We start from the raw sequence: 27,610 nt of genomic DNA on the forward strand, positions 1-27,610 counted from the left end.
TGTAGAGGGAAGGCGGAGCTTCGTGTTTGTATGAGGTTTTTCCCCCTCTCTCACACACACTTGAGTGAGCGATCTTGAGAGGGTCGAGTGAGAACCACATAAGTTTCCTGTCGAGCGACCGAGCGGGTTTGGGGTTTTTTCTTTTTGTCTTCAGGCGAAGAAGAAGAGAGGAGTTTGGAACCGTAAATCCAGTCACTATGGTAAGCGGCCTGATCGTCTCTTTTGTCGTTGTGGACGGGGGGGGGGAGAAGGAGGCCGACCGCGTGTGTGTGTGTGTGTGTTTTTAACGTGTGCGTCGGGGAAAGTGAAGAAGAAGAAGAAGGGGGTGCGCTCCCTTAAAGATGGCGCCGCTTGAGGGAAAGAGAGAGCCGGGGAAAGGAGGGAAGAGGAAGAAGAAGGGGGTGCGCTCCCTTAAAGATGGCGCCGCTTGAGGGAAGAGAGAGCCGGGGAAAGGAGGGAAGAGGAAGAAGAAGGGGGTGCGCTCCCTTAAAAATGGCGCCGCTTGAGGGAAGAGAGAGCCGGGGAAAGGCGGGAAGAAGAAGAAGAAGGGGGGTGCGCTCCCTTAAAGATGGCGCCGCTTGAGGGGGTGGGGGGGGGGGGAGAGAGCCGGGGAAAGGAGGGAAGAAGAAGAAAAGGGGGGTGCGCTCCCTTAAAGATGGCGCCGCTTGAGGTGGTGGTGGTGGTGGGGGGGGGGGGGGGAGAGAGGGGAGAGCCGCGGGGAAAGGAGGGAAGAAGTAGAAAGGGGGTGCGCTCCCTTAAAGATGGCGCCGCTTGAGGTGGTGGGGGGGGGGGAGAGAGAGCCGGGGAAAGGAGGGAAGAAGAAGAAAAGGGGGTGCGCTCCCTTAAAGATGGCGCCGCTTGAGGGGCGGTGGTTGTGGGGGAGAGAGTGAAGCTGAGGGGAGAGAGAAGAAGAAGAAGAAGAAGAAAGGGGTGCGCTCCCTTAAAGATGGCGCCGCTTGAGGGGCGGTGTGGTTGGGGGGGGGGGGGAAAGAGTGAAGCTGAGGGGAGAGGGAAGAAGAGGAAGAAAGGGGAGCGCTCCCTTAAAGATGGCGCCGCTGAGGAGAGAGGGGGGGGGGGGAGAGCCGGGGTTAACCGTTATGCGGAAGGATAAAATAGACCCCCTCCCATATGTGTAAAAGTGTGGTGGGGGGGGGGGGGTGGTGATGAAGCCCCCCCACCCACCCCGATATCCCCGGGACTACTTTATCCCCCTCACCCGCGCGCACTAACCTCACCACCCCCTCCCCTCCCCAGCCTGCGCGCGGGCTCACCGGGGGCCAAAACCCGGCGGAAAAAAAAAATCCTTGTTTCGCCTAACCCGTCTCCGCCCGCACGCTATTTTCTTTGGCTGGCGGTCGGTCGGTCGCATTTTTTGTTTTTTTGTTGTTGTTCCAAACCATTTTTGTTTCATTAAAAAAAAATCAAAAAAATCTAGTCTGAGCAAAAAAAAATCCGCTTGATCTGCCCGGCCCCACCCTTCCCTTTTGCCCCCCCTCCTTTCTTTCTCTTCTCAAACCCCGTTATTTCCTGCATTCTTTTAATTTTTTGCTAATTAATGATTTTTTTTGTTAGTCTGGAGAAGTTGCAACCTGTTCCTGCAGCCTTTGGGAGCCACTGTCTAACTGTTTGTACCACCCCCACAGTTTATTTTTCCATTTATTTATTGGCCTATTTTTCGTTGCATCTGTTTTGGTTCATTGCATTTGCATTTAGTGCATGCACAATGTTTTTGTCCCATTGTCTGATTGTATTGAGGTTCAATCTCGTAAGATGGGCATTTTGGGAACTGATTTTCTTTTCTTGAGTCAGAAACTGACCCATCTCATCCACAAGATGCAAGTGGAACAGGAAGGGGATGCAGGAGGTGGTTAATCTAGGAGCAAAATCAGGCCGTTCAGCCCATCTCCACCATTCAATCGTGGCCGAAGATGGCCACTAAAAGCTGGAGTAACTCAGCGGGACAGGCAACATCTGCGGAGAGGAGTGGTGGGTCTTCTCTCTTTCGACCCGAAACGTCACCCATTCCTTCTCTCCAGAGACGGTGCCTGTCCCGCTGAGTTACTCCACCATTTTGTGTCTATCTTTGGTGTAAACCAGCATCTGCAGTCCCTTCCTATGCATTCAATCGTGGCTGATCTATCTTTCCCCTCTCAACCCCATTCTCCTGCCTTCTCTTCAGTCTGAAGGAGGTTCACGACCCGAAACGCCACCCATTCCTTCTCTCCAGAGATGCTGCCTGACCCGCTGAGTTACTCCAGCATTTTGTGTCTATACCTTCTCCTCGTGACAGTTCACACCCTTAGATATCAAGATGCTAGCACTATGCTAGGCCCATCTGATAGGGGAGAATGTGCAAGGAATAGGCTGAGGACACTAAATGGTTAAGAAGAGATACATAATAGGCAAGTACGTTCTTGATAACTGCATTCCTTGGAGTACTGGAGATAGATACAAAATGCTGGAGTATCGCAGCTGTACGGGCAGCGTCTCTGGAGAAAAGGAAGTCTTAAGAAGGATCTCGACCCGAAACGTCACCCATTCCTTCTCTCCCGAGATGCTGCCCGACCTGCTGAGTTACTCCAGCACTTTGTGAATAAATACCTTCGATTTGTACCAGCATCTGCAGTTATTTTCTTATACGAAAAGGAATCGGTGACGTGTTGGGTGGGTCGAGATCCCTCTTCAGGCTAGCCCAAGTGTAAATTGTAGGCCACTATTCCCCACCTAAGCCTCTGCCTCCGTATAAAAGTTTAAGTCTGCTACGCCCCCATTTTTCATCTCCCTTGCCTGTTCAGAACTTGCATGTGGAAACAAAACACGAATCTCTGTGCACCAAGGAAGATAATTCTCGAGATTCAGAGCCCCCTAAGGAGCTGGTGAGATCTCCTCGGGGGTGGCAGCAGACTTAAGCCCGCGTGTCTCGAGGGTGGGAGGAAACCGGAGCACCCAGAGGAAGCCCACGTGGTGAGAGGAAGGAAATGCAATCTCTACGCAGAGTACCAGAGGCCAGGGTCGAACCGGGTCTCTAGATTTTAGATTTAGAGATACAGCGCGGAAACAGGCCCTTCGGCCCACCGGGCCCGCGCCGCCCAGCGATCCCCGCACACTAACACTATCCTACACCCACTGGGGATAATTTTTACATTTTGCCCAGCCAATTAACCTACAAACCTGTGCGTCTTTGGAGTGTGAGAGGAAACCGGAGATCTCGGAGAAACCCCACGCAGGTCACGGGGAGAACGTACAAACTCCGTACAGACGGCGCCCGTAGTCGGGATCGAACCCGAGTCTCCGGCGCTGCATTCGCTGTAAGGCAGCAACTCTACCGCTGCGCCACCGTGCCGCCCTAGTTCTGAGGCAGCAGCTCTACCATTATGCTGTCCTCGCTAGACCAAGTCGACCCGTTGGGCCCAAACCTCTCCTGCATTAGTATCGCCCCCACTCCCTCCACCCCCTTCCCTTCCCCTCCCCCCACTCCATCACCGTCACCCCCCCTCCCTCCCTCCCTAGGAGATAGATTTAAACTTTAAAATGTGATTAACTTTAAAAATATAACACCTATTTCAATGAAACTTCCATTAGCACCAAAGAGGACGATGGTGAGTAAGGTGGGCCTAAAATTGTCGCGCTATCGTGTACCGTTTTGTCTGTAGTTCTGGAACAAACAAACGAGAGATTTAGTGTAGAGATAGTTTTTTACCCGTGACAGATGGGCTTCCTGCTTGTGACTCCCTATTTGAATAAAGGGGGCAGCAATTATTATTTTCCAATTAATGGAAAGGAATTTTTGCAAACTGAATAACATATCATCAAGCCCTCGTGTACCGCCATGTGACGAGGTCCTTTGTGGTCAGGAGAGTCAATTGACAGCTCCAATGTTCTAAGTGCTGTTTTCTCCCCGGGGATTGGTTTATTTTTATCCCTTCCAATTCTCGGCTTCTTTGGTTTCGTTTAGAGACCTTGGTTTTACCTCAAAGCCTTACCCTTCAGTTTAGAGACGCAGTGCAGAAATGGGCCCTTCGGCCTACCGAGTCCACTCCGACCAACGATGGCTGCACGCTAACACTACCCTACACACCCCGGGGACAATGTACCAAGCTGATTAACCTGTATATATATTTTTTAAAAACCTGCACGTCTTTGGAGTGTGGGAGGAAAGCGAAGGTCTCGGAGAAAACCCACGCAGGTCACGGGGAGAACGTGCAGACAAGCACCCGTGGTCAGAATCGAACCCGGGCCTCTGGTGTAGTGAGGCAGCAGCTCCACCCGCTGCGCCACCCTCCCGCCTTTCTGGGACTGCCTGTGATGAAGACGGTTGCTGCAAACTATCTCTTCCATTTAATCTCCTTATTTTTCCATTGATTCCCCAGACTCCGTTTCTAAAGACACAACACTCTCCCTTGTTTGCTTCCACTTTAAAAATAACTATTGCAACTTTGCAATGTTTTTGTTCCGTGCTAATTCTTTATTTTATCTTTCGGTCTGTTTTTTTGCTGTGTCTGTGATTTATTCTCAGTAATTGATACAGGTTTAGGCTTTTAAGTCTGCTAAAAGTTTTCCTCACTTCTGTTGGAAGAAGGGTCTCGACCCGAAACGTCACCTATTCCTTCTCTCCAGAGATGCTGCCTGACCCGCTGAGTTACTCCAGCATTTTGTGTCTACCTAAGTCATAGAGTAAGAAAATAACTGCAGATGCTGGTACAAATCGAAGGTATTTATTCACAAAATGCTGGAGTAACTCAGCAGGCCAGGCAGCATCTCAGGCCAGGCAGCATCCTTCTATCCTGAGATGCTGCCTGACCTGCTGAGTTACTCCAGCATTTTGTGAATAAGTGTCATTGAGTGACACAGGCCCTTCAGCCCAACTTGCCCACACCGACCGGCCAACATGCCCCAGGTACGCTAGTCCCACCTGCCTGCGTTTGGTCCATATCCCTCCAAACCTGTCCTATCCATGTACCTGTCTAACTGTTTCTTAAATGTTGGTGTAGTCCCAGCCTCAACTACCTCCTCTGGCAGCTCATTCCACACACCCACCACCCTTTGTGTGGAAAAGGTTACCTCTGAGATTCCTATTAAATCTTTCCCCCTTCACCTTAAACCCATGTCCTCTGGTCCTCGATTCCCCTACTCTGGGCAAGAGATTCTTGTACATATACCCGATCTATTCCTCTCATGATTTGATACACCTCTATAAGATCACCTCCTGCGCTCCAAGGAATAGAGACCCAGCCTTCTCAACCTCTCCTTAGGCCCTAGTAAAAGACCTAAAAGATTCTGGTAAAGTTTTAGAGATTCTGCCGACGTTGACCTTTTCTGTCTTGTGGCCGCAGTGACCTCGTGTTTGAAGTGGCCCTTTTGGGTGTTTTTCATGATATCTTTTGCTCGTGGCAGATGAGCAAAGTGACTAATGTCCTGCTTTGTGCCAACAGACAATAGGTGCAGGAGTGGGCCATTAGGCCCTTCGAGCCTGTACACACCGCCATTCAATGTGATCATGGCTGATCATTTTCAATCAGTACCCCGTTCCTGCCTTCTCCCCATACCCCCTGACTCCGCTATCCTTAAGATCTCTATCTAACTCTCTTGAATGCATCCAGAGAATTGGCCTCCACTGCCTTCTGAGGCAGAGAATTCCACAGATTTACAACTCTCTGACTGAAAAAGTTTTTCCTCATCTCAGTTCTAAATGGCCTACCCCTTATTCTTAAACTGTGGCCCCTGGTTCTGGAGCACCCAACATTGGGAACATGTTTCCTGCCTCTAAAGTGTCCAACCCCTTAATAATCTTATATGTTTCGATAAGATCCCCTCTCATCCTTCTAAATTCCTGTGTATACAAGCCTAGTCCCTCCAGTCTTTCAACATATGACAGTCCCGCCATTCCGGGAATTAACCTAGTAAACCTACGCTGCACGCCCTCAATAGCAAGGACGTCCTTCCTCAAATTTGGAGACCAAAACTGCACACAGTACTCCAGGTGCGGTCTCACTAGGGCCCTGTACAACTGCAGAAGGACCTCTTTGCTCCTTCGTTCTGTGGGTGGATTGATAGAGTTGGGAGGAGAGGGAGCATTGTCGAGAGGCTGATAAACTGAAGCACAAAGAGACAAAGGCAGGCCGATAGAGCTATACCTTTCCTCTGACTCTCAGTCTGAAGAACAGTCTCGACCCGAAATGCCACCCATTCCTCCTCACCAGAGATGCTGCCTGCCCTGCTGGCACTCCAACATTTTGTGCCTCTGTTAATGCGAGATAAGGGAAGTTTAGTCTAGTTTATTGTCACGTGTACCGAGGTACAGCGAAACGCTTTTGTTGCGTGCTATTCCGCCTGTACGTTCTCCCTGTGACCTCGTGGGTTTTCTCTGGGTGCTCCAGTTCACAGTGGCACAGCGGGTAGAGTTGCCGCCTTACAGCGAATGCAGCGCCGGAGACTCGGGTTCGATCCTGACTACAGGCGGAGTTTGTATGTTCTCCCCGTGACCTGCGTGGGGTTTTCTCCGAGATCTTCGGTTTCCTCCCACACTCCAAAGACGTACAGGTATGTAGGTTAATTGACTGGGTAAATGTAAAAATTGTCCCTAGTGTGTGTAGGGTAGTGTTAGTGTACGGGGATCGCTGGGCGGCGCGGACTCGGTGGGCCGAAGGGCCTGTTTCCGCGCTGTATCTCTAAATCTAAAAAATCTAAATCTAAAAATAGTTTAGTTCATTGTCACGTGTACCGAGGTACAGCGAAAAGCTTTTTTGCTGCGAGCTAACCAGTCAGCGGAAAGACAACACACGATTACAATCGAGCCGTTCACAGTGGTTATGCGATAGGATCAGAATTAGGCCATTTGGCCCATCAAGTCTAATCTGCCATTCATTCATGGCTGATTTATCTCTCCCTCCTCACCCCATTCCCCTGCCTTCCCCCCATAACCCATGTGACCCCTGGTTCTGGACTCTCCCAACATCGGGAACATCTTTTCTGCATCTAGCTGGTCCAATCCTTTAAGAATTTTATATGTTTCTATGAGAGAGAGAGAGAAAGTGTGAGACACCCTGAATCTGTGGGATTCTTTGCCACAGACGGCTGTGGAGGCCACAAGTCAGTGGGTATTTTTAAGGCAGAGATGGATAAATTCTAGATTAGTGCGGGTGTCGGGTTATGGGGTCTCGAGTCTACCCCATTCAATCATTGCTGATCTATCTCTCCCCCTCAACCCCATTTTCCTGCCTTCTCCCCATATATCTTGATACCCGCACTAATCAAGAATATGAATATCCAACAACTTGTCCTCCACTCAAAGAATCCCTCAGATTCACCGCCCTCTGACCAAAGAAATTCCTCCTCATCTCTTTCCTAAAGGAACGTCCTTTAATTCGGAGGCTGTGCCCTCTGGTCCTAGACTCTCCCACTGGTGGAAACATCCTCTCCACATCCACCCTGTCACCTTCCCCACGGCTAATAATGAATCATTCCACATTTTCTTAATCACATCCGCTTTGATCTGCCATTTTCACACCTTCCCCTTCCATATCTCTCGTTTCCCTTTCCCCGGACTCGGTCTGAAGGAGGGTCTCGACCCGAAGCGTCACCCGTTCCTTCTCTCTGGAGGTGCCTATCCCGCTGAGTCAATAGTCAATAGGTGCAGGAGGAGGCTATTCGGCCCTTCGAGCCAGCACCGCCATTCAATGTGATCATGGCTGATCATTCTCAATCAGTACCCCATTCCTGCCTTCTCACCATACCCCCTGACTCCACTATCCTTAAGAGCTCTATCTAACTCTCTCTTGAATGCATTCAGAGAATTGGCCTCCACTGCCTTCTGAGGCAGAGAATTCCACAGATTCACAACTCTCTGACTGAAAAAGGTTTTCCTCATCTCAGTTCTAAATAGCTTTCCCCTTATTCTTAAACTGGCCCATGGTTCCCCCAACATTGGGAACATGTTTCCTGCCTCTAACATGTCCAACCGCCCGGGCATTTTGTGTCAGTGGTCGTTTATTGCGTGGAATGAGTTTGCCGGTTAAAGATAGAGTGTAACGAAAGAGAAACAAACGGCGTTTGGGTTTCTGGCAGCAGAAAACGGTCAAAGGGAACGAGAGACTTGTTCGGAAAACCGCACAGCCTTGTGAAGAAGGATGGCAAGGGTCAGCAACTGTTTTTATGACTTGCTATCTGTTGGAAAAAGCTCGGTGGCTGAGGGGGGAGGAGGTGAGAGGATGTCCGGGAAATGACGTAAATCCAGCGATGATCAATGATGGTTCAACGGTTTCTTCATTGCCGCGGTGGTAAAGAAAAATGTAAAGCACAGCACAAAGATCGGGCAAGACAATCGAGACTGTATTTAAGTGCCTAGGGGGGAAAAACTGCAGGTTCTGGTTAAAATCGAAGGTAGACACAAAATGCCGGAGTAACTCAGCGGGACAGGCAGCATCTCGGGAGAGAAGGAATGGGTGACGTTTCGGGTCGAGACCCTCCTTCAGACTAAGTCCGGGGAAAGAGAAACGAGAGATATGGAAGGGGAAGGTGTTGAAATGGCAGATCAAAGCGGATGTGATTAAGAAAATGTAGAATGGTTCATTATTAGCCATGGGGAAGGTGACACAGAGGATGTTACATAGAAAATAGGTGCAGGAGGAGGCCATTCGGCCCTTCGAGCCAGCACCGTTTGTGATCATGGCTGATCGTCCCTAATCAATAACCCGTGCCTGCCTTCTCCCCATATCCCTTGATTCCACTAGCCCCTAGAGCTCTATCTAGCTCTCTTAAATATAATTATAACTCGCTCTGTTGTAATATAAGTATTGCCGTTTTATAGAGTTTGAGGAGAAAAGAATAGATAGATGAAAGAACTTTAAGCCTAAAAGTTTAATAAAAATATTTAAAGAAGCTTAGCTGCTCTTTAACAAAAAATATTCAATTTTAAGTTGTTTTTATTCAATTCAATGCAAAAAAATAGTGAAGTAATTGTAGAAAAGTAATTCTGATAACTCTTACTCGATAACTAACTATACACAATGCTAATCAAGCAGATAACTTTTTCCACATATTTTATCTGGATATCAGGACATTCTGTTTTATTTGTAGAAACCAATAAGAGTTATTGGATGAATTCACATTTTGTGATTATATAGAGTGCTACGATGTGAGAGAGGGTCTGAGGAAGGGTCTTGACCTGAAACGTCACCCATTCCTTCTCTCCCGAGATGCTGCCTGACCCGCTGGGTTACTCCAGCATTTTGTACAACCTTTATTTAAAATCACCAGGTACACTGGGAGCAGTCTAGGGGATTGTTCAACGAACAAACGTTAATCTGCTATTTCTATACAGAATCTCCCTTTGATTTTTTTTTATTGCAGAGGGCTTTTAAAGACTTTTCCTTCTTCCAAATGGTCTTGTAACAATTATTCATCATGCACCTCCAAAAGGCACAGTAAACACTCAATAGACAATAGGTGCAGGAGGAGGCCATTCGTCCCTTCGAGCCTGTATGCACCGCCATTCAATGTGATCAAGGCTGATCATTCTCAATCACTACCCCGGTCCTGCCTTCTCCCCATACCCCCTGACTCCGCTATCCTTAAGAGCTCTATCTAACTCTCTCTTGAATGTATTCAGAGAATTGGCCTCCACTGCCTTCTGAGGCAGAGAATTCCACAGATTCACAACTCTCTGACTGAAAAAGTTTTTCCTCATCTCAGTTCTAAATGGCCGACCCCTTATTCTTAAACTGTGGCCCCTTGTTCTGGACTCCCCCAACATTGGGAACATGTTTCCTGCCTCTAACGTGTCCAACCCTTTAATAATCTGATACGTTTCGATAAGATCTCTCATTCTTCTAAATTCCAGTGTATACAAGCCTAGTCGCTCCAGTCTTTCAACATATGATAGTCCCGCCATTCTGGGAATTAACCTAGTAAACCTACTCTGCACTCTACAGTGGAGTATATGATTCCACACCATTATAGATAAGCAAACGTCCTGTTACCCGTCCTTTAGCAAACATAGAAATGTAGAAAACAGGTGCAGAAATCAGTAACCCATCTCCCATATCCCTTGATTCCGCTAGCCCCTAGAGCTCTATCTAACTCTCTTAAACCCATCCAGTGAATCGGCCTCCACTGCCCTCTGTGGCAGAGAATTCCACAAATTCACAACTCCCTGGGTGGAAAAGTTTTTTTCCCCCGCCCCAGTTTTAAATGGCCTCCCCCTTTATTCTTGGACCGTGGCCACAGAACGGAATCTGACCAATGTATACTGCAGTAATTGTCAATCTGACCAATGTAGACTGCAGTAATTGTCAATCTGACCAATGTAGACTGCAGTAATTGTCAGTTCCACAGGCTCATGTTTGAAGCAAGCAAATTATTATAACACACGAAGAGGACTTTAGGCAATCTATCTCTCCCCATCCCTTGCTGTTTTCTTGAAGCGTGGACAACGTGGACTGCGTGGGTGTGGAGAGGATGGTTGCACTAGTGGGAGAGTCTAGGACCAGAGGGCACAGCCTCAGAATTAAAGGACGTTCCTTTAGGAAGGAGGTGAGGTGGAATTTCTTTAGCCAGAGGGCAGTGAATCTGTGGGATTCTTTGCCACAGACGGCTGTGGAGGCCACAAGTCAGTGCATATTTTTAAGGCAGAGACGGATAGGTTGTTGATCAGTGCGGGTGTCGGGGGTTATGGGGAGAAGGCAGGAGAATGGGGTTGGGAGGGAGAGATAGACCAGCCACGATTGAATGAACGCCATTCAATATGATCAGTCTGAAGAAGGGTCTCGACCAGAAACGTCGCCCATCCCTTCTCTCCTGAGATGCTGCCTGACCCGCTGAGTTACTCCAGCATTTTGTGAATAAATACCTTCGATTTGTGCCAGCATCTGCAGTTATTTTCTTATACAATATGATAATGGCTGATCATCCACAATCGTTTTCTCCCCCCCCCCCCCCATATCCCTTGATTCCGTTAGCCCCAAGAGCTAAATCTAACTCTCTCTTGAAAACATCCAGATAATTGCCCCACTGGGGGGGGGGAGTAGAACATGGAGTAGGGAGGGTTTTAATCTAGTTTGGCGGTGGCACAGTGGGTAGAGCTGCTGCCTCACGGCGCCAGGGACCCCGGTTCGATCCCGACCGCGGGCGCTGTCTGTGCGGAGTTTGCACGTTCTCCCCGTGACCTGTGTGGGTTTTCTCCAGGTGCTCCGGTTTCCTCCCACTCGTGAAAGTTGATTGGCTCGGTATGATTGCTATTGAGGGCGTGCAGCGTAGGTTTACTAGGTTAATTCCTGGAATGGCGGGACTGTCATATGTTGAAAGACTGGATCGACTGGGCTTGTATACACTGGAATTTAGATGGATGAGAGGAGATCTTATCGAAACGTATAAGATTATTAGGGGGTTGGACACGTTAGAGGCAGGAAACATGTTCCCAATGTTGGGGGAGTCTAGAACAAGGGGCCACAGTTTAAGAATAAGGGGTAGGCCATTTAGAACTGAGATGAGGAAAAACTTTTTCAGTCAGAGAGTTGTGAATCTGTGGAATTCTCTGCCTCAGAAGGCAGTGGAGGCCAATTCTCTGAATGCATTCAAGAGAGAGCTGGATAGAGCTCTTAAGGATAGCGGAGTCAGGGGGTATGGGGAGAAGGCAGGAACGGGGTAGTGATTGAGAATGATCAGCCATGATCACATTGAATGGCGGTGCTGGCTCGAAGGGCCGAATGGCCTCCTCCTGCACCTATTGTCTATTGTCTAATTGTAAATTGTCCCTCGTGTGCGTAGGGTAGTGTTTGGTGTGCGGAGATCGCTGGTCGGCGCGGTCTCGGCACGCCCGTAAGGCAGCAACTCTACCGCTGCGCCACCGTGCTCTTTATTAGACAGGATTGTATTATTTGTACAGGGCATTGGTGAGACCGCACCTGGAGTATTGCGTACAGTTTTGGTCTCCTAATCTGAGGAAAGACATTCTTGCCATAGAGGGAGTGCAGAGAAGGTTCACCAGATTGATCCCTGGGATGGCAGGACTTTCATATGAAGAAAGACTGGATAGACTCGGCTTGTACTCGCTGGAATTTAGAAGATTGAGGGGGGATCTTATAGAAACTTACAAAATTCTTAAGGGGTTGGACAGGCTAGATGCAGGAAGATTGTTCCCGATGTTGGGGAAGTCCAGAACAAGGGGTCACAGTTTAAGGATAAGGAGGAAGTCTTTTAGGACCGAGATGAGAACGTTTTTTTTCACACAGAGAGTGGTGAATCTGTGGAATTCTCTGCCACAGAAGGTAGTTGAGGCCAGTTCATTGGCTATATTTAAGAGGGAGTTAGATGTGGCCCTTGTGGCTAAAGGGATCAGGGGGTATGGAGAGAAGGCAGGTACGGGATACTGAGTTGGATGATCAGCCATGATCATATTGAATGGCGGTGTGTACAGGCTCGAAGGGCCGAATGGCCTACTCCTGCACCTATTTTTTATGTTTCTATGAACCGCCTCTAATTGTGGAACAGCAGGACCATGACGTTGGGTACAAAGTGTGTCTACAATGCTCACAGTATGTGTGGATGTGTCCGGGGAGGTGCTGACTCTGCGGTTCAGTTGATTTGGTGATTGAAATGTTGGTCGGTTGTGCACTTGTAACCCTTGTCTGGAGGTTTCTGCCAGTTGACAAGGGGACTCGGATGCCTTGTGAGGCCACAGCCTTGCCTCAGGCTTCCTGTTCTCCGCCATTTATTTATAAAATAGACCAAGTGGACACGTTGGGCCCAAACCTCTCTTGCATTGGTGCAGCACCCTCTCCCTCCCTCAGAAGGCAGTGGAGGCCAATTCTCTGAATGCATTCAAGAGAGAGCTAGATAGAGCTCTTAAGGATAGCGGAGTCAGGGGGTATGGGGAGAAGGCAGGAACGGGGTACTGATTGAGAATGATCAGCCATGATCACATTGAATGGCGGTGCTGGCTCGAAGGGCCGAATGGCCTCCTCCTGCACCTATTGCCTATTGTCTCTCTCTCCCCCCCCCTACTCTTCCCCTCCCCCATCCCCAAGTGTCTCGAGTGCCATGTCTTGGCGTTTCCCCCCACACCAGGTTGTCCTTAAGAGGGGCTAAATAAATATTCCTTGAATTAAAATGGCTTCCAAGACTTTGAGCGGCACGGTGGTGCAGCGGGTGGAGCTGCTGCCTCACGGCGCCACAGACCCGAGTTCGACCCTGACCACGGGCGCTGTCTGTGCGGAGTTTGCACGCCCTCCCCGTGACCTGCGTGGGTTTTCTCCGGTTTCCTCCCACACTCCAAAGACGTGCTGGTTTGTAGGCTAATTGACTTCTGTAAAATTGTGAACTGTCCACTGTGTGTGTGTGTGTGTGTGTGTGTGTGTGTCTCTGTCTGTGTGTCTCTGTCTGTGTGTGTGTGTGTGTCTCTGTGTGTGTGTGTGTGTGTCTCTGTGTGTGTGTGTCTCTGTGTGTCTGTCTGTATGTGTGTGTCTTTGTGTGTGTGTGTCTGTGTGTGTGTGTGTGTCTCTCTGTGTCTGTCTCTCTGTCTGTGTGTGTGTCTCATGGTGTACGGGGCAATCGCTGGTCGGCATGGGCTCGGCGGGCCTGTTTCCACGCCGTGTCTCCCAAGGTCACAGACTGGCACTGAAGGTGTTAATGCCGAACCTGGGCAGCCCGACTGGACTCGACACTTACACAAAAGTTGCTGGGGGATTTGAGTTACGTGTCGGAGATGGTTTCAGACAATGAGGTGATTGTAGCAACAGCAGTCATAGCTGGCATTTTCTAAACTGAGTAGAGCTGACACATCGGTCCTCGAATCACAAATTCCTTTACCTAATAAGGATATTGTACAAAACGTCGTGTCACGCTGGGTGTGGTCTGGGTACTGTCACTCAATCTGACTCTTCAAAATCTATCGCTGCCTCTTGGTGAATTCCCTTGCCTCTCCTTTCCCCCCGGAGCGCAAAACTCTAGGAAAAGTGGTGCTCACGCAACACTTGAGGTTTCGCAATGTCGTTTGTTCATCTATCTGTATACTGAGGAAGGGTCTCGACCCGAAACGCCACCCATTCCTTCTCTCCCGAGATGCTGCCTGACCTGCTGAGTTACTCCAGCATTTTGTGAATAAATACCTTCGATTTGTACCAGCACCTGCAGTTATTTTTGTACAAGATTATATCTCTCCCTCCCTCTCCCCCTCCCCCTCTCCCTCTCCCTCCCTCCCTCTCTCTCTCACCCTCTCTCTCACCCTCACTCTCTCCCTCACTCTCTCCCTCACTCTCTCCCTCACTCTCTCCCTCACTCTCTCCCTCACTCTCTCCCTCACTCTCTCCCTCACTCTCTCCCTCACTCTCTCCCTCACTCTCTCCCTCACTCTCTCCCTCACTCTCTCCCTCACTCTCTCCCTCACTCTCTCCCTCACTCTCTCCCTCACTCTCTCCCTCACTCTCTCCCTCACTCTCTCCCTCACTCTCTCCCTCACTCTCTCCCTCACTCTCTCCCTCACTCTCTCCCTCACTCTCTCCCTCACTCTCTCCCTCACTCTCTCCCTCCCTCCCTCCCTCTCTCTCTCACCCTCTCACCCTCACTCTCTCCCTCACTCTCTCCCTCACTCACTCTCGACCCGAAACGTCACCCATTCCTTCTCTCCCGAGATGCTGCCTGACCCGCTGAGTTACTCCAGCATTTTGTGAATAAATACCTTCGATTTGTACCAGCATCTGCAGTTATTTTCTTACAAGATTATATCTCTCCCTCCCTCTCCCCCTCCCTCCCTCTCCCCCTCCCTCCCTCTCCCTCCCTCTCCCTCCCTCCCTCTCTCTCTCTCACCCTCTCTCACTCTCTCCCTCACTCTCCCCCTCTCGACCCGAAACGTCACCCATTCCTTCTCTCCTGAGATGCTGCCTGACCCGCTGAGTTACTCCAGCATTTTATGAATAAATACCTTCGATTTGTACCAGCATCTGCAGTTATTTTCTTACAAGATTATATCTCTCCCTCCCTCTCCCTCTTCCTCCCACTCCCTCCCTCCCTCACTCCCTCCCTCACTCTCGACCCGAAACGTCACCCATTCCTTCTCTCCCGAGATGCTGCCTGACCCGCTGAGTTACTCCACCATTTTGTGAATAAATACCTTCGATTTGTACCAGCATCTGCAGTTATTTTCTCACACTATATACTGAAACTCTCGTTATTCACATTTTTAAGTTTCAATCTATCGCCTAGGGAGTGAGGGGGAAGGGGGGGGGGGCGGAGAGGGGAGGTGGGGAGGAGAGAGTGCTATACCAATGCAGGAGAGGTTTGGGCCTAGTCCACTTGGTCTAGTTTTTAATAAAACGCCGTGACGATTAGACGCAAGCCCACAATTCTGAGCTTTTCAGGCAACTGAATCATCCCTCCAGCCAGAGAGCAGTGCTGAATAAACTATTACCATCTCCCTCTTTGGTGACCCTCGGGCTCTACTTTCCCCTGCGACCGCATGAGATGCAACACCTGCCCCTTTACCTCCCCCCTCGACTCCATCCAAGGACCCAGACAGTCTTTCCGGGTGAGACAGAGGTTCACCTGCACCTCCTCCAACCTCATCTATTGCATCCGCTGTTCCAGGCGTCAACTTCTCCACATCGGCGAGACCAAGCGCATGCTCGGCGTTCGTTTCGCTCAACACCTCCGCTCAGTCCGCCTTAACCAACCTGATCTCCCGGTGGCTCAGCACTTCAACTCCCCCTCCCACTCCCAGTCTGACCTTTCTGTCCTGGGCCCCCTCCATTGTCAGAGTGAGGCCTAGCGCAAATTGGAGGAACAGCACCTCATATTTCGCTTGGGCAGCTTACACCCCAGCGGTATGAACATTGACTTCTCTAACTTCAGATAGTCCCTGCTTTCCCTCTCTATCCCCTCCTCCTTCCCAGTTCTCCCACTTGTCTTCCTGTCTCCGACTACATCTTTTCTTTGTCCTCCGCCCCCTCCCCTGACATCAGTCTGAAGAAGGGTCTCGACCCGAAACGTCACCCGTTCCTTCTCTCCAGAGATGCTGCCTGACCCACTGAGTTACTCCCATCATCTTTTGTCTACCTTCGATTTATACCAGCGTCTGCAGTTTTTCTTTTCCTACACCTCGGACTATCCTTGATCGGACTTTGCTGGCTTCACCTTGCACTGAACGTTATTCCCTTATCTGTACGCTGTAACTGGCTCGATTGAGGGCGTGCAGCGTAGGTTCACCAGGTTAATTCCCGGGATGTCGGGACTGTCGTATGTTGAAAGACTGGAGCGACTAGGCTTGTATACACTGGAATTTAGAAGGATGGGAGGGGATCTTATCGAAACGTATAAGATTATTAAGGCAGGAAACATGTTCCCAATGTTGGGGGAGTCCAGAACCAGGGGCCACACAGTTTAAGAATAAGGGGTCGGCCATTTAGAACGGACATGAGGAAAAACATTTTTCAGTCAGAGAGTTGTGAATCGGTAGAATTCTCTGCCTCAGAAGGCAGTGCAGGCCAATTCTCCGAATGCATTCAAGAGAGAGCTGGATAGAGCTCTTAAGGATAGCGGAGTCAGGGGGTATGGGGAGAAGGCAGGAACGGGGTACTGATTGAGAATGATCAGCCATGATCACATTGAATGGCGGTGCGTACAGGCTCGAAGGGCCGAATGGCCTCCTCCTGCACCTATTGTCTATAATTTGCCGCTGATGTGTAGGGAGTGGATGAGAAAGTGGGATAACATAGACGAGAAGGTTGTCGGCTGCAACCTTCCCCCCCTTGACGAACTGTACACTGCAATTCCCAATCTGGGAGGCGCATTCCCAATCTCGTTGTACCCCTGGGTACAATGACAATAAAGATATATTGTATTGTATTGTAAGAGCCAGGAAGCGAGCGGGCAAGATCATCTCTCACCCTGGCCACAAACTCTTCGAAGCACTTCCCTCTGGAAGGCAACTCCGGACTGTCAAAGCAGCCACAGCCGGACATAAAGAGCGGCTTTATCCCACCAGCAGTAGCTCTACCCAACAACCAAAAGTCTGTCATCTCTTTTTACTCTGGTTTTCACATGTTTCAATTGTAATGTTTTATTTTTAAATTGTCTGTCGTGTGTTTTACCACTTGCCACACGACCCGTCGGGTTCAAGCCTCTCCTGCGGGCCCAACAACCCTCCCCCAACTGACCACCTGCTGCCAGCCAAGGGGTCTCCCCAGGGGTGGGGGGGAGAGGGAGCCACTTGCCCCGGCCATCGTGGCGGTGAGCAGCAGATGGCGCTGCCGCATGTTCGTCCTGTCGGCGGCCATTTTCTTTGACCCTCGCGTGCCGCGCCGCGCGAGGAAGTTTTTTATTAAGATTTAGAGACACAGCGCGGAAAAACAGGCCCTTCGGCCCACCGAGTCCGTGCCGCCCAGCGATCCCCGCACACTAACACTATCCTACACCCACTAGGGACAATTTTTACATTTGCCCAGCCAATTATCCTACATACCTGTACGTCTTTGGAGTGTGGGAGGAAACTGAAGATCTCGGAGAAAACCCACGCAGGTCACGGGGGGAGAACATACAAACTCCGTACAGACGGCGCCCATAGTCGGGATCGAACCTGAGTCTCCGGCGCTGCATTCGTTGTTAGGCGGCAACTCTACCGCTGCGCCACCGTGCCGCACGGTCAGGCGCGGGGCACGCCGGTCCTCCCTGCGGGGGGGGGGGGGGGAAGGGGGAAGCGCATTTATTAAAGTTTATTAAGTGAATAACATTTAAAATTTAACGAAACTTGATCAATGAACCTTGCTGGCGGATGGTGAATAAGGTGGGCCTAACATTGTTGTGCTGTCGTGTACTGTTGTGGTTGCATTTCGGGAACTCTCGTACATGTAAGATGAGAGTTTTAGCAATTATATATATACTAGACCAAGTGGACCCGTTGGGCCCATCCCTCGTTGAGGGGGGAAAGGGAAGGGGAGAGGGTGTCACTGACTGGGCCCGTGGTTCCAGCGCTGCAGCCAGAGCGAGAGTTGGGCCCATCTGTTGGGGCCCAAACCTCTCCTGCATTGGTGCAGCACCCTCTCCCCCCACCTCACCCCTCTCCTCCCTTCCCCACTCCGTCCCCCTCAACCTCCCCTCTCCCTCCCTCCCACCCCCTCCCTCCCTAGGAGATAGATTTAAGCTTTAAAACTTTAAAAATATAACGCCGATTTCAATGAAACTTCTTCCATTGGCACCAAAGGGACGACGGTGAGTAAGTTGGGCCTAAAACTGTCACGTTATCCTGAAGATTGTTCCCGATGTTGGGGAAGTCCAGAACAAGGGGTCACAGCTTAAGGATAAGGGGGAAGTCTTTTAGGACCGAGATGAGAATGTTTTTTTTCATACAGAGAGTGGTGAATCTGTGGAATTCTCTGCCACAGAAGGTAGCTGAGGCCAGTTCATTGGCTATATTTAAGAGGGAGTTAGATGTGGCCCTTGTGGCTAAAGGGATCAGGGGGTATGGAGAGAAGGCAGGTACGGGATACTGAGTTGGATGATCAGCCATGATCATATTGAATGGCGGTGCGTACCGGCTCGAAGGGCCGAATGGCCTACTCCTGCACCTATTTTCTATGTTTCTATGCACCCCTGACATCAGTCTGAAGAAGGGTCTCGACCCGAAACGTCACCCATTCCCTCTCTCCCGAGATGCTGCCTGACCTGCTGAGTTACTCCAGCATTTTGTGAATAAATCGATTTGTACCAGCATCTGCAGTTATTTTCTTATATATATTATATATACCAGCTGGATGTGGCCCAGATCTCTCCTGTGACCCTGACAACCCTCCGTGCAGACTACTACTGTCGGTGTGGGGTCGGTGGGCCTATTGAGTTCTTGGTCAGGTACAATGAGAAGCCTTTGCGTTTCCACTTGAGCCGGGCGTGTTCTCACTCCCTCTCTCTCTCCCTCTCTCTCTCTGCAGTCGTCGGGTGTGAAAGTGTGCGACAGTGTCGTGAACTGTTTCACCAACATGAAGGTCCGCAAGACCTGCACCAAGGCAGAGGTTCTGAAGAGGAAGAAGGCGATCATGATGATCCTGAACGACACCAACGAGATGATCGTGCTGGATGAGACGCGGGAGATCCTGGTCGGCGATGTCCAGCAGGGGGTGATTAAAGACCCCTTCCAACACTTTCTGAACATGTTTCGGAAGGGACAATGTTGCTACGCCGTCTACGATGCCAGCTACGAGACCAAGGAGTCTAAGAAGGAGGAGTTGATCTTTGTTTATTGGTATGTTGTTGGATCGTATAGAAACGTACAAAATTCTTAATGGGGTTGGACAGGCTAGATGCGGGAAGATTGTTCCCGATGTTGGGGAAGTCCAGAACAAGGGGTCACAGTTTAAGGATAAGGGGGAAGTCTTTTAGGACCGAGATGAGAAAACATTTCTTCACACAGAGAGTGGTGAATCTGTGGAATTCTCTGCCACAGAAGGTAGTTGAGGCCAGTTCATTGGCTGTATTTAAGAGGGAGTTAGATGTGGCCCTTGTGGCTAAAGGGATCAGAGGGTATGGAGAGAAGGCAGGAACGGGATACTGAATTGGATGATCAGCCATGATCACATTGAATGGCGGTGCGTACAGGCTCGAAGGGCCGAATGACCTACTCCTGCACCTATTTTCTATGTGGTTTTCTAAAATTCCCCGTTACATAAGTTCATATCCCGAGTCATGAGCAGGGTTTTCCCCGAGATTGTCCCACGCTCCAAAGACGTACAGGTTTGTAGGTTAATTAGTTTGCCATAAAATGTACATTGTCCCCAGTGTGCATACGTAGGATCGCTGGTCGGCACGGACTCGGTGGGCCGAAGGGCCTGTTTCCGCGCTGTATCTCTAAACTAAACGAGACCCAGCCCTCCTTAGGCCATAAGTGATAGGAGCCGAATGAGGTCATTCGGCCCATCGAGTCCACTCCGCCATTCCATCATGGCTGATCTATCTCTCCCTCCTAACCCCATTCTCCTGCCTTCTCCCCACAACCCCTGAATCAAGAAGTATAAGAAAATAACTGCAGATGCTGGTACAAATCTGAATCAGTCTGAAGAAGGGTCTCGACCCGAAACGTCACCCATTCCTTCTCTCCCGAGATGCTGCCTGACCCGCTGAGTTACTCCAGCATTTTGTGAATAAATACCCTGAATCAAGAATCTATCTGCCTTAAAAATATCCACTGACTTGTGGCCTCCACAGCCGTCTGTGGCAAAGAATCCCACAGATTCACCACCCTCTGACTATAAAGAAATTCCTCCTCATCTCCTTCCGAAAGGAACGTCCTTTAATTCTGAGGCTGTGCCCTCTGGTCCTAGACTCTCCCACTAGTGGAAACATCCACTCCACATCCACCCTATCCGGGACTTTCTGAGTAAGTTTCAATGAGAGTTGCATTTGGTCAAGATTGTAACAGGATCGATCCTTGCTGGTCCATGGAGCCTGCATCGGTGATGCAGCGGGTAGAGCTGCTGCCACACAGCGCCAGATACCCGGGTCCCATCCTGACTGCGGGCGCTGTCAGCACGGAGCTTGTACGTTGTCCATGTGACCGCGTGGATTTTCTCCGCGTGCTCCCGTTCTTCACACGCTCCAGTTTGTAGGTTAACGGACCTCCCGACCCGTCTGAATTTGGTGGAGAGTTTCGCTTTCTTATTTCATTTCCGCCATTCCGATTTCGCCTCACATTTTTCCCGCAAAACACACGCCTGGCCTGGTCTCGTCTCGCCCCCGGCCCTGCCTGGTCTCGCCCCCGGCCCTGCCTGGTCTTGCCCCCAGCCCTGCCTCGCCTTGCCTCCCACTGGCCCGGCCTAGTCTCGCCCCCGGCCCTGCCTCGCCTCCCACTGGCGAGGCCAATCGGTGTGGGGGCGGAGAACGGGAGGGGTGTGGGGGAGGGGGGGATTGGAGGTGGGGGGAAAAGAAATAATAGTCGTTTTCACACATGAACGCGTACACGCATTTGGCGTGCATACTTTTTATTGCTGAAAAGTTGCGTTGCGTGCCATATCATGAAATGTGATGTAAAGTTCTGAATTTTGGACATCAAAATTATGGATTTGCAAAATCAAATGTTGGGAGGTCTGGGTTAATTGGCCTTTGGTAAAAATTGTAATTTGTTGCCAGTGTGTGTGTGGAGGAGAGGGAGACGTAGAGATATGGAAGGGTAAGGTGTGAAAATGAGGGATCAAAGGAGATAGAGTTCAAGGAAATTGTGGAATGGATCATTTGTTGGTTGAGGGGGAGGTGACAACGAGGGACACGGGTCGGAAAAAGAGGGTGGGGGGGGGGGGGATGGAGAGAGAGGAAAAACAAGGGCTGTCCGAGGTTAGAGAAGTCAGTGTTCATCCCGCTGGGGTGTAAGCTGCCCAAGCGAAATATGAGGTGCCGTTCCACCAATTTGCGCTGGGCCTCACTCTGACAACGGAGGAGGCCCAGGACAGAAAGGTCAGTGTGGGAGTGGGAGTTGAAGTGTTTAGTAACCGGGGACAGTGAAACTAGGCGGAGAACTGGGATGAAGAGGGTGAGACTAGTCGCAGAGTGATGCACCTGCCCACACCGGCCAACATGCCCCATCTACACTAGTTCCACCTGCCCACACTGACCAACATGCCCCATCTACACTAGTCCCACCTGCCCACACCAACCAACATGCCCCATCTACACTAGTCCCACCTGCCCACACTGACCAACATGCCCCATCTACACTAGTCCCACCTGCCCACACCAACCAACATGCCCCATCTACACTAGTCCCACCTGCCCACACCGACCAACATGCCCCATCTGCACTAGTCCCACCTGCCCACACCGCCCAACATGCCCCATCTACACTAGTCCCACCTGCCCACACCGGACAACATGCCCCATCTGCACTAGTCCCATCTGCCCACACCGGCCAACATGCCCAATCTACACTAGTCCCAAATGCCCACACCGGCCAACATGCCCCATCTACACTAGTCCCACCTGCCCACACCGCCCAACATGCCCCATCTACACTAGTCCCACCTGCCTGTGCTTGGGTCCATATCCCTCCAAGCCTGTCCTATCCATGTACCTGTCTTAACTGTTGGGATAGTCCCTGCCTCAACTACCTCCTCCGGCAGCTCGTTCCTTACACCCACCACCCTCTGTGTGGAAAGGTTACCCCTCCGATTCCTATTAAATCTTTTCCCCTTCACCTTGAACCAGTGTCCTCTGGTCCTCGATTAACCTACACTGGGCAAGAGACTCTGTGTGTCTACCCCGGTCGAATCCTCTCGATATTTTGTACACCTCGATAAGATCACCCTCATCCTCCTGCGCTCCGAGGAATAGAGTCCCAGGCTAGTTGGTGAACTAGGATGGGGGAGAGAGGGGGAAGGGACAATGAAACCAGTGGGAGAACTAGGAGTTGGGAGGTTGAGGGGGATTGTTCTGACTGGTGTGTGACTGTGCTCTCCCAAGTGGTTCTTCAAAGTGCTTGTTTTGTCTTGTCTTGTCAGGGCTCCAGACGATGCCACTGTTGCGCAGAAGCTGATCTATGCAAGCTCCAAAGATGGGCTGAAGAGGAAGTTACAGGGTAAGTCTGAAGAAGGGTCTCGACCCGAAACGTCGCCCATTCCCCCTCCCCTGAGATGCTGAGTTACTCCAGCATTTTGTGAATGAATACCTTGGATTTGTACCAGCATCTGCAGTTATTTTCTTACACTTAAGTTACAGGGTAAAATACTTTTGTTTTTGTTAGTGATACAGTGTGGAAACAGGCCCTTCGGCCCAACATGCCCGCCCTGGCCCAGCTACGCTATTCACTCCTCTTTCCTCTCACTTCCTACGATATAGGGCACTGTAGCACAGCAGTAGAGCGCCAGAGAGTTTGTGTGTGATAGACAGTTGACAACAGGTGCAGGAGGAGGCCATTCGGCCCTTCGAGCCAGCACCGCCATTCAATGTGATCATGGCTGATCATTCACAATCAGTACCCCGTTCCTGCCTTCTCCCCATACCCCCTGACTCCGCTATCCTTAAGAGCTCTATCTAGCTCTCTCCTGAATGCATTCGGAGAATTGGCCTCCACTGCCTTCTGAGGCAGAGAATTCCACAGATTCACAACTCTCTGACTGAAAAGGTTTTTCCTCATCTGCGTTCTAAATGGCCTACCCCTTATTCTTAAACTGTGGCCCCTGGTTCTGGACTCCCCCAACATTGGGAACATGTTTCCTGCCTCTAACGTGTCCAACCCCTTAATAATCTTATGTTTCAATAAGATCCCCTCTCATCCTTCTAAATTCCAGCGTATACAAGCCCAGTCGCTCCAGTCTTTCAACGTACGACAGTCCCGCCATCCCGGGGATTAACCTGGTGAACCTACGGTTCACGCCCTCAATAGCAAGAATGTCCTTCTTCAAATAGGATAGGAGCAACATTGGGCCATTCGGCCCATCAAGTCTCCTCTGCCTAATCAATCATGGCTGACCTATCCCTCCCTCTCAATCCCATTCTCCTCCCTTGGCAAAGAATTCCACAGATTCAATACCCTCTGTGATTAAAGAAATTCCACCTCATCTCCTTCCTAAATCAATGTCTTTTAGATTTAGAGATACAGCGCAGAAACAGGCCCTTCGGCCCACCGGGTCCGCGCCGCCCAGCGATCCCCGCACACTAACACTATCCTACACACACTAGGGACAATTTTTACATTTGCCCAGCCAATTAACCTACAAACCTGCACGTCTTTGGAGTGTGGGAGGAAACTGAAGATCTCGGAGAAAACCCACGCAGGTCACGGGGAGAACGTACAAACTCCGTACAGACGGCGCCCGTAGTCAGGATCTACCGCTGCGCCACCGTGCCGCCTTGAATTCTGAGGCTGCGTCCTCTGGCCCCAGACTCTTTCCCCCCCCCCCCCCCCCCACAGAGAGCTGGGTTCAATCCTGTGTGCGGACGCTGTTTTTGTGGAGCTTGCACGTTCTCCCCGAGTCTGCGTAGGTTTTCTCCGGGAGCGCCCATTTCCCCCATGCCCCAAAGGCGTGCCGGTTTGTAGGTTAATTGGCTTCTGTAAATTGTCCCCAGTGTGTAGGATAGTGCCAGTGTGGGTCAGCATGGACTCGGCTGGGCTGAAGGGCCCCGTTTCCGGGTAGACGCACAGAGTCTCTTGCCCAGAGTAGGGGAATCGAGGACCAGAGGACACAGGTTCAAGGTGAAGGGGAAAATATTTAATAGGAATCTGAGGGGTAACATTTCCACACAGAGGGTGGTGGGTAAATGGAACGAGCTGCCGGAGGAGGTAGTTGAGGCTGGGACTATCACAACGTTTAAGAAACAGTTGGACAGGTACATGGATAGGACGGGTTTGGAGGGATATGGGCCAAACGCCGGCAGATGGGACTGGTGTAGCTGGGACATGTTGGCCGGTGTGGGCAGGTGGGACTAGTGTAGATGGGGCATGTTGGTCGGTGTGGGCAGGTGGGACTAGTGTAGATGGGGCATGTTGGTCGGTGTGGGCAGGTGGGGCTAGTGTAGATGGGGCATGTTGGTCGGTGTGGGCAGGTGGGACTAGTGTAGATGGGGCATGTTGGTCGGTGTGGGCAGGTGGGACTAGTGTAGATGGGGCATGTTGGTCGGTGTGGGCAGGTGGGACTAGTGTAGATGGGGCATGTTGGCCGGTGTGGGCAGGTGGGACTAGTGTAGATGGGGCATGTTGGTCGGTGTGGGCAGGTGGGACTAGTGTAGATGGGGCATGTTGGTCGGTGTGGGCAGGTGGGACTAGTGTAGATGGGGCATGTTGGTCGGTGTGGGCAGGTGGGACTAGTGTAGATGGGGCATGTTGGCCGGTGTGGGCAGGTGGGACTAGTGTAGATGGGGCATGTTGGTCGGTGTGGGCAGGTGGGACTAGTGTAGATGGGGCATGTTGGTCGGTGTGGGCAGGTGGGACTAGTGTAGATGGGGCATGTTGGTCGGTGTGGGCAGGTGGGACTAGTGTAGATGGGGCATGTTGGTCGGTGTGGGCAGGTGGGACTAGTGTAGATGGGGCATGTTGGTCGGTGTGGGTGAGTTGGGCTGAGGGGCCTGTTTCCACACTGTATCAGTCTGGGGCTCTAACTCCTTCCCCTTTCTGTTATGGGGTAGACTGACTCCTTTTCCCCCTCCCTCCCCAACCTTTGCACACCCCCCAATCCTGGACTTTCCATTCGTCTCTTTTCCGTCCGGTTTTCATGACTGTTGGCAGACCAATTTCCCTCCTGGGATGAACCCGGTTCTGTCGTGCGGTTATAGTATCGGTTCAGCGTTCGCTCTGATCTAACGGGTGACCCGGTTGTCTTGCAGGGATGAAGCACGAATGGCAGGTGAACAGCTACGATGATTTGGCCGACTTGAGTACTTTGGCTAGAAAGCTGGGGAGCGATGTGGTGTCCATCGAGAACCGGCAAATCTAAGGCCAGCCGAAGACCATCTTCCATGTTTTCAATGTCTTGTGCTCTGGGTTTTTTTTTTTGGGGGGGGGTTGGGGTGCCTACAAACTACCATCAGTTTGTACACACGTCTTTGACTCACTCCCCTATTCTAACGCTTGCTTTTATTAAATCCTATTTGCAATTGGGACCAGTTATTTAGAAAGGGCTCCTGTTACCAATTATCAGGGGCCAATTTGGACAGGAACTCGATGCCAAATTTCTCATTCACTCGACCCAGGCCTGGGGGTGACGTGGAACAATTTAGTGGATCGGCAAGGTTTATTTAAATCAAATTGAACCAAAACGCCGTCACTGTAATTGTCTTACCTGCACCATTCCTTGAGTTGGGGCACTGTGATCCTCCACATTTGCCCAGTCATTTCCAAAGTCAGGCGCACCTGTTTTTTTTTGTTGGGGGGCTGGGGAGATTTTTGTAGACCTTTGTAATCAGCATTTAACAATTCCCTCTTAACAAGCGACGACGGACGACCTTAATTAGAACTCTTGTTCGATGTGTAATTTGTATTTTCTAAGCATTCCTAATGTTTTAACGAGATTTACGGCAGTGGTCAACATAGTAATCATGCACTGCATGTATAATGTGATCGTTTTATAATTGCTTTTGGGGGGGGGGGGGGTTGGGGGCGTGGGATGGGGGTCACTGCCAGTCCAGTGGATGGTGTGAATCAGTGTCTTGTGAATGGTTGATAGTTTTGAAAACTGAACCCCCTGACTAATGTGGAAGTGGCATCTGACTGTCTGAATAAAAGTCTGATCAACCCCTCGACTCTGGGCCTCTTCCTTTACTCTTCAATGCTGCGTTGGTCACTGCGATGAGCGTCCCGGCTGGAGCAAAGGGTTCAGAGTGAGCGCACTTGTACACACACACACACAGACGTGCACACTCGTACACGCACACTCATACATACGCATGCTCACGCGTGCACTCATACACACACGTACACACATGCACTCATACACACACGCGCACTCGTACATACACTCGTACACGCACTCATACATACGCATGCACACGCGTGCACTCGTACACGCATGCAATCATACATACACACATACCCATACACGCGCACTCATACACACACTCGTACATACACTCTTACAATCGCACACTCGTACATACACACGCACACTCGTACACACTCATACATACTCGTACAATCGCACATTCATACATACACACACTCATACACACGCGCACACATACATACACTCGTACAATCGCACTCTCATACATACACACGTGCACTCATACATACACACACATACATACACTCGTACAATTGCACTCATACATACACATGCGTACACACACTCATGGATGATCATATTGCATGGCTCGAAGGGCCAAATGGTCTACTCCACCTCTTGTTCTAAGCTGCCTGTCCCGCTGAGTTACTCCACCATTTTGTGTCTATCTTCAGTTTAAACCAGTATCAGCAATTCCTCCCTACACATTACAATTGAGCCATTTACAGTAGCTAGGGCAGGTTTAAAGGGATACGTACCAAAAGCAGGCAGGTGAGACTATTGTAGATGGGGCATGTATAGCGAGGGGATTTGAGTATAGGAGCAGGGAGGTTCTGCTGCAGTTGTACAGGGCATTGGTGAGACCGCACCTGGAGTATTGCGTACAGTTTTGGTCTCCTAATCTGAGGAAAGACATTCTTGCCATAGAGGGAGTACAGAGAAGGTTCACCAGATTGATCCCTGGGATGGCAGGACTTTCATATGAAGAAAGACTGGATAGACTCGGCTTGTACTCGCTGGAATTTAGAAGATCTTATAGAAACATATAAAATTCTTAAGGGGTTGGAGAGGCTAGATGCGGGAAGATTGTTCCCGATGTTGGGGAAGTCCAGAACCAGGGGTCACAGTTTAAGGATAAGGGGGAAGTCTTTTAGGACCGAGATGAGAAAACATTTCTTCACACAGAGAGTGGTGAGTCTGTGGAATTCTCTGCCACAGAAGGTAGTTGAGGCCAGTTCATTGGCTATATTTAAGAGGGAGTTAGATGTGGCCCTTGTGGCTAAAGGGATCAGGGGGTATGGAGAGAAGGCAGGTACAGGTTACTGAGTTGGATGATCAGCCATGATCATATTGAATGGCGGTGTGTACAGGCTCGAAGGGCCGAATGGCCTACTCCTGCACCTATTTTCTATGTTGGCCGGTGTGGGCAA

The 27,610-nt window shown here is 50.4% G+C and overlaps 1 protein-coding gene across 1 annotated transcript; it reads left to right on the plus strand.

The window, feature by feature from the left end:
• On the plus strand, window positions 1-26,180 carry LOC144609407 (cofilin-2-like). The gene is made up of 4 exons (XM_078427877.1): window positions 1-200; window positions 18,912-19,222; window positions 22,464-22,540; window positions 25,285-26,180. Exons 1-4 carry the CDS (start codon window positions 198-200, stop codon window positions 25,392-25,394), a joined length of 501 nt encoding a protein of 166 aa, XP_078284003.1. The 5' UTR covers window positions 1-197; the 3' UTR covers window positions 25,395-26,180.
• Window positions 26,181-27,610: the final 1,430 nt, after the last annotated feature.

The sequence above is a fragment of the Rhinoraja longicauda genome, chromosome 34, assembly GCF_053455715.1.
Source record: "Rhinoraja longicauda isolate Sanriku21f chromosome 34, sRhiLon1.1, whole genome shotgun sequence".
In the NCBI taxonomy this organism is placed as follows: domain Eukaryota; kingdom Metazoa; phylum Chordata; class Chondrichthyes; order Rajiformes; family Arhynchobatidae; genus Rhinoraja; species Rhinoraja longicauda.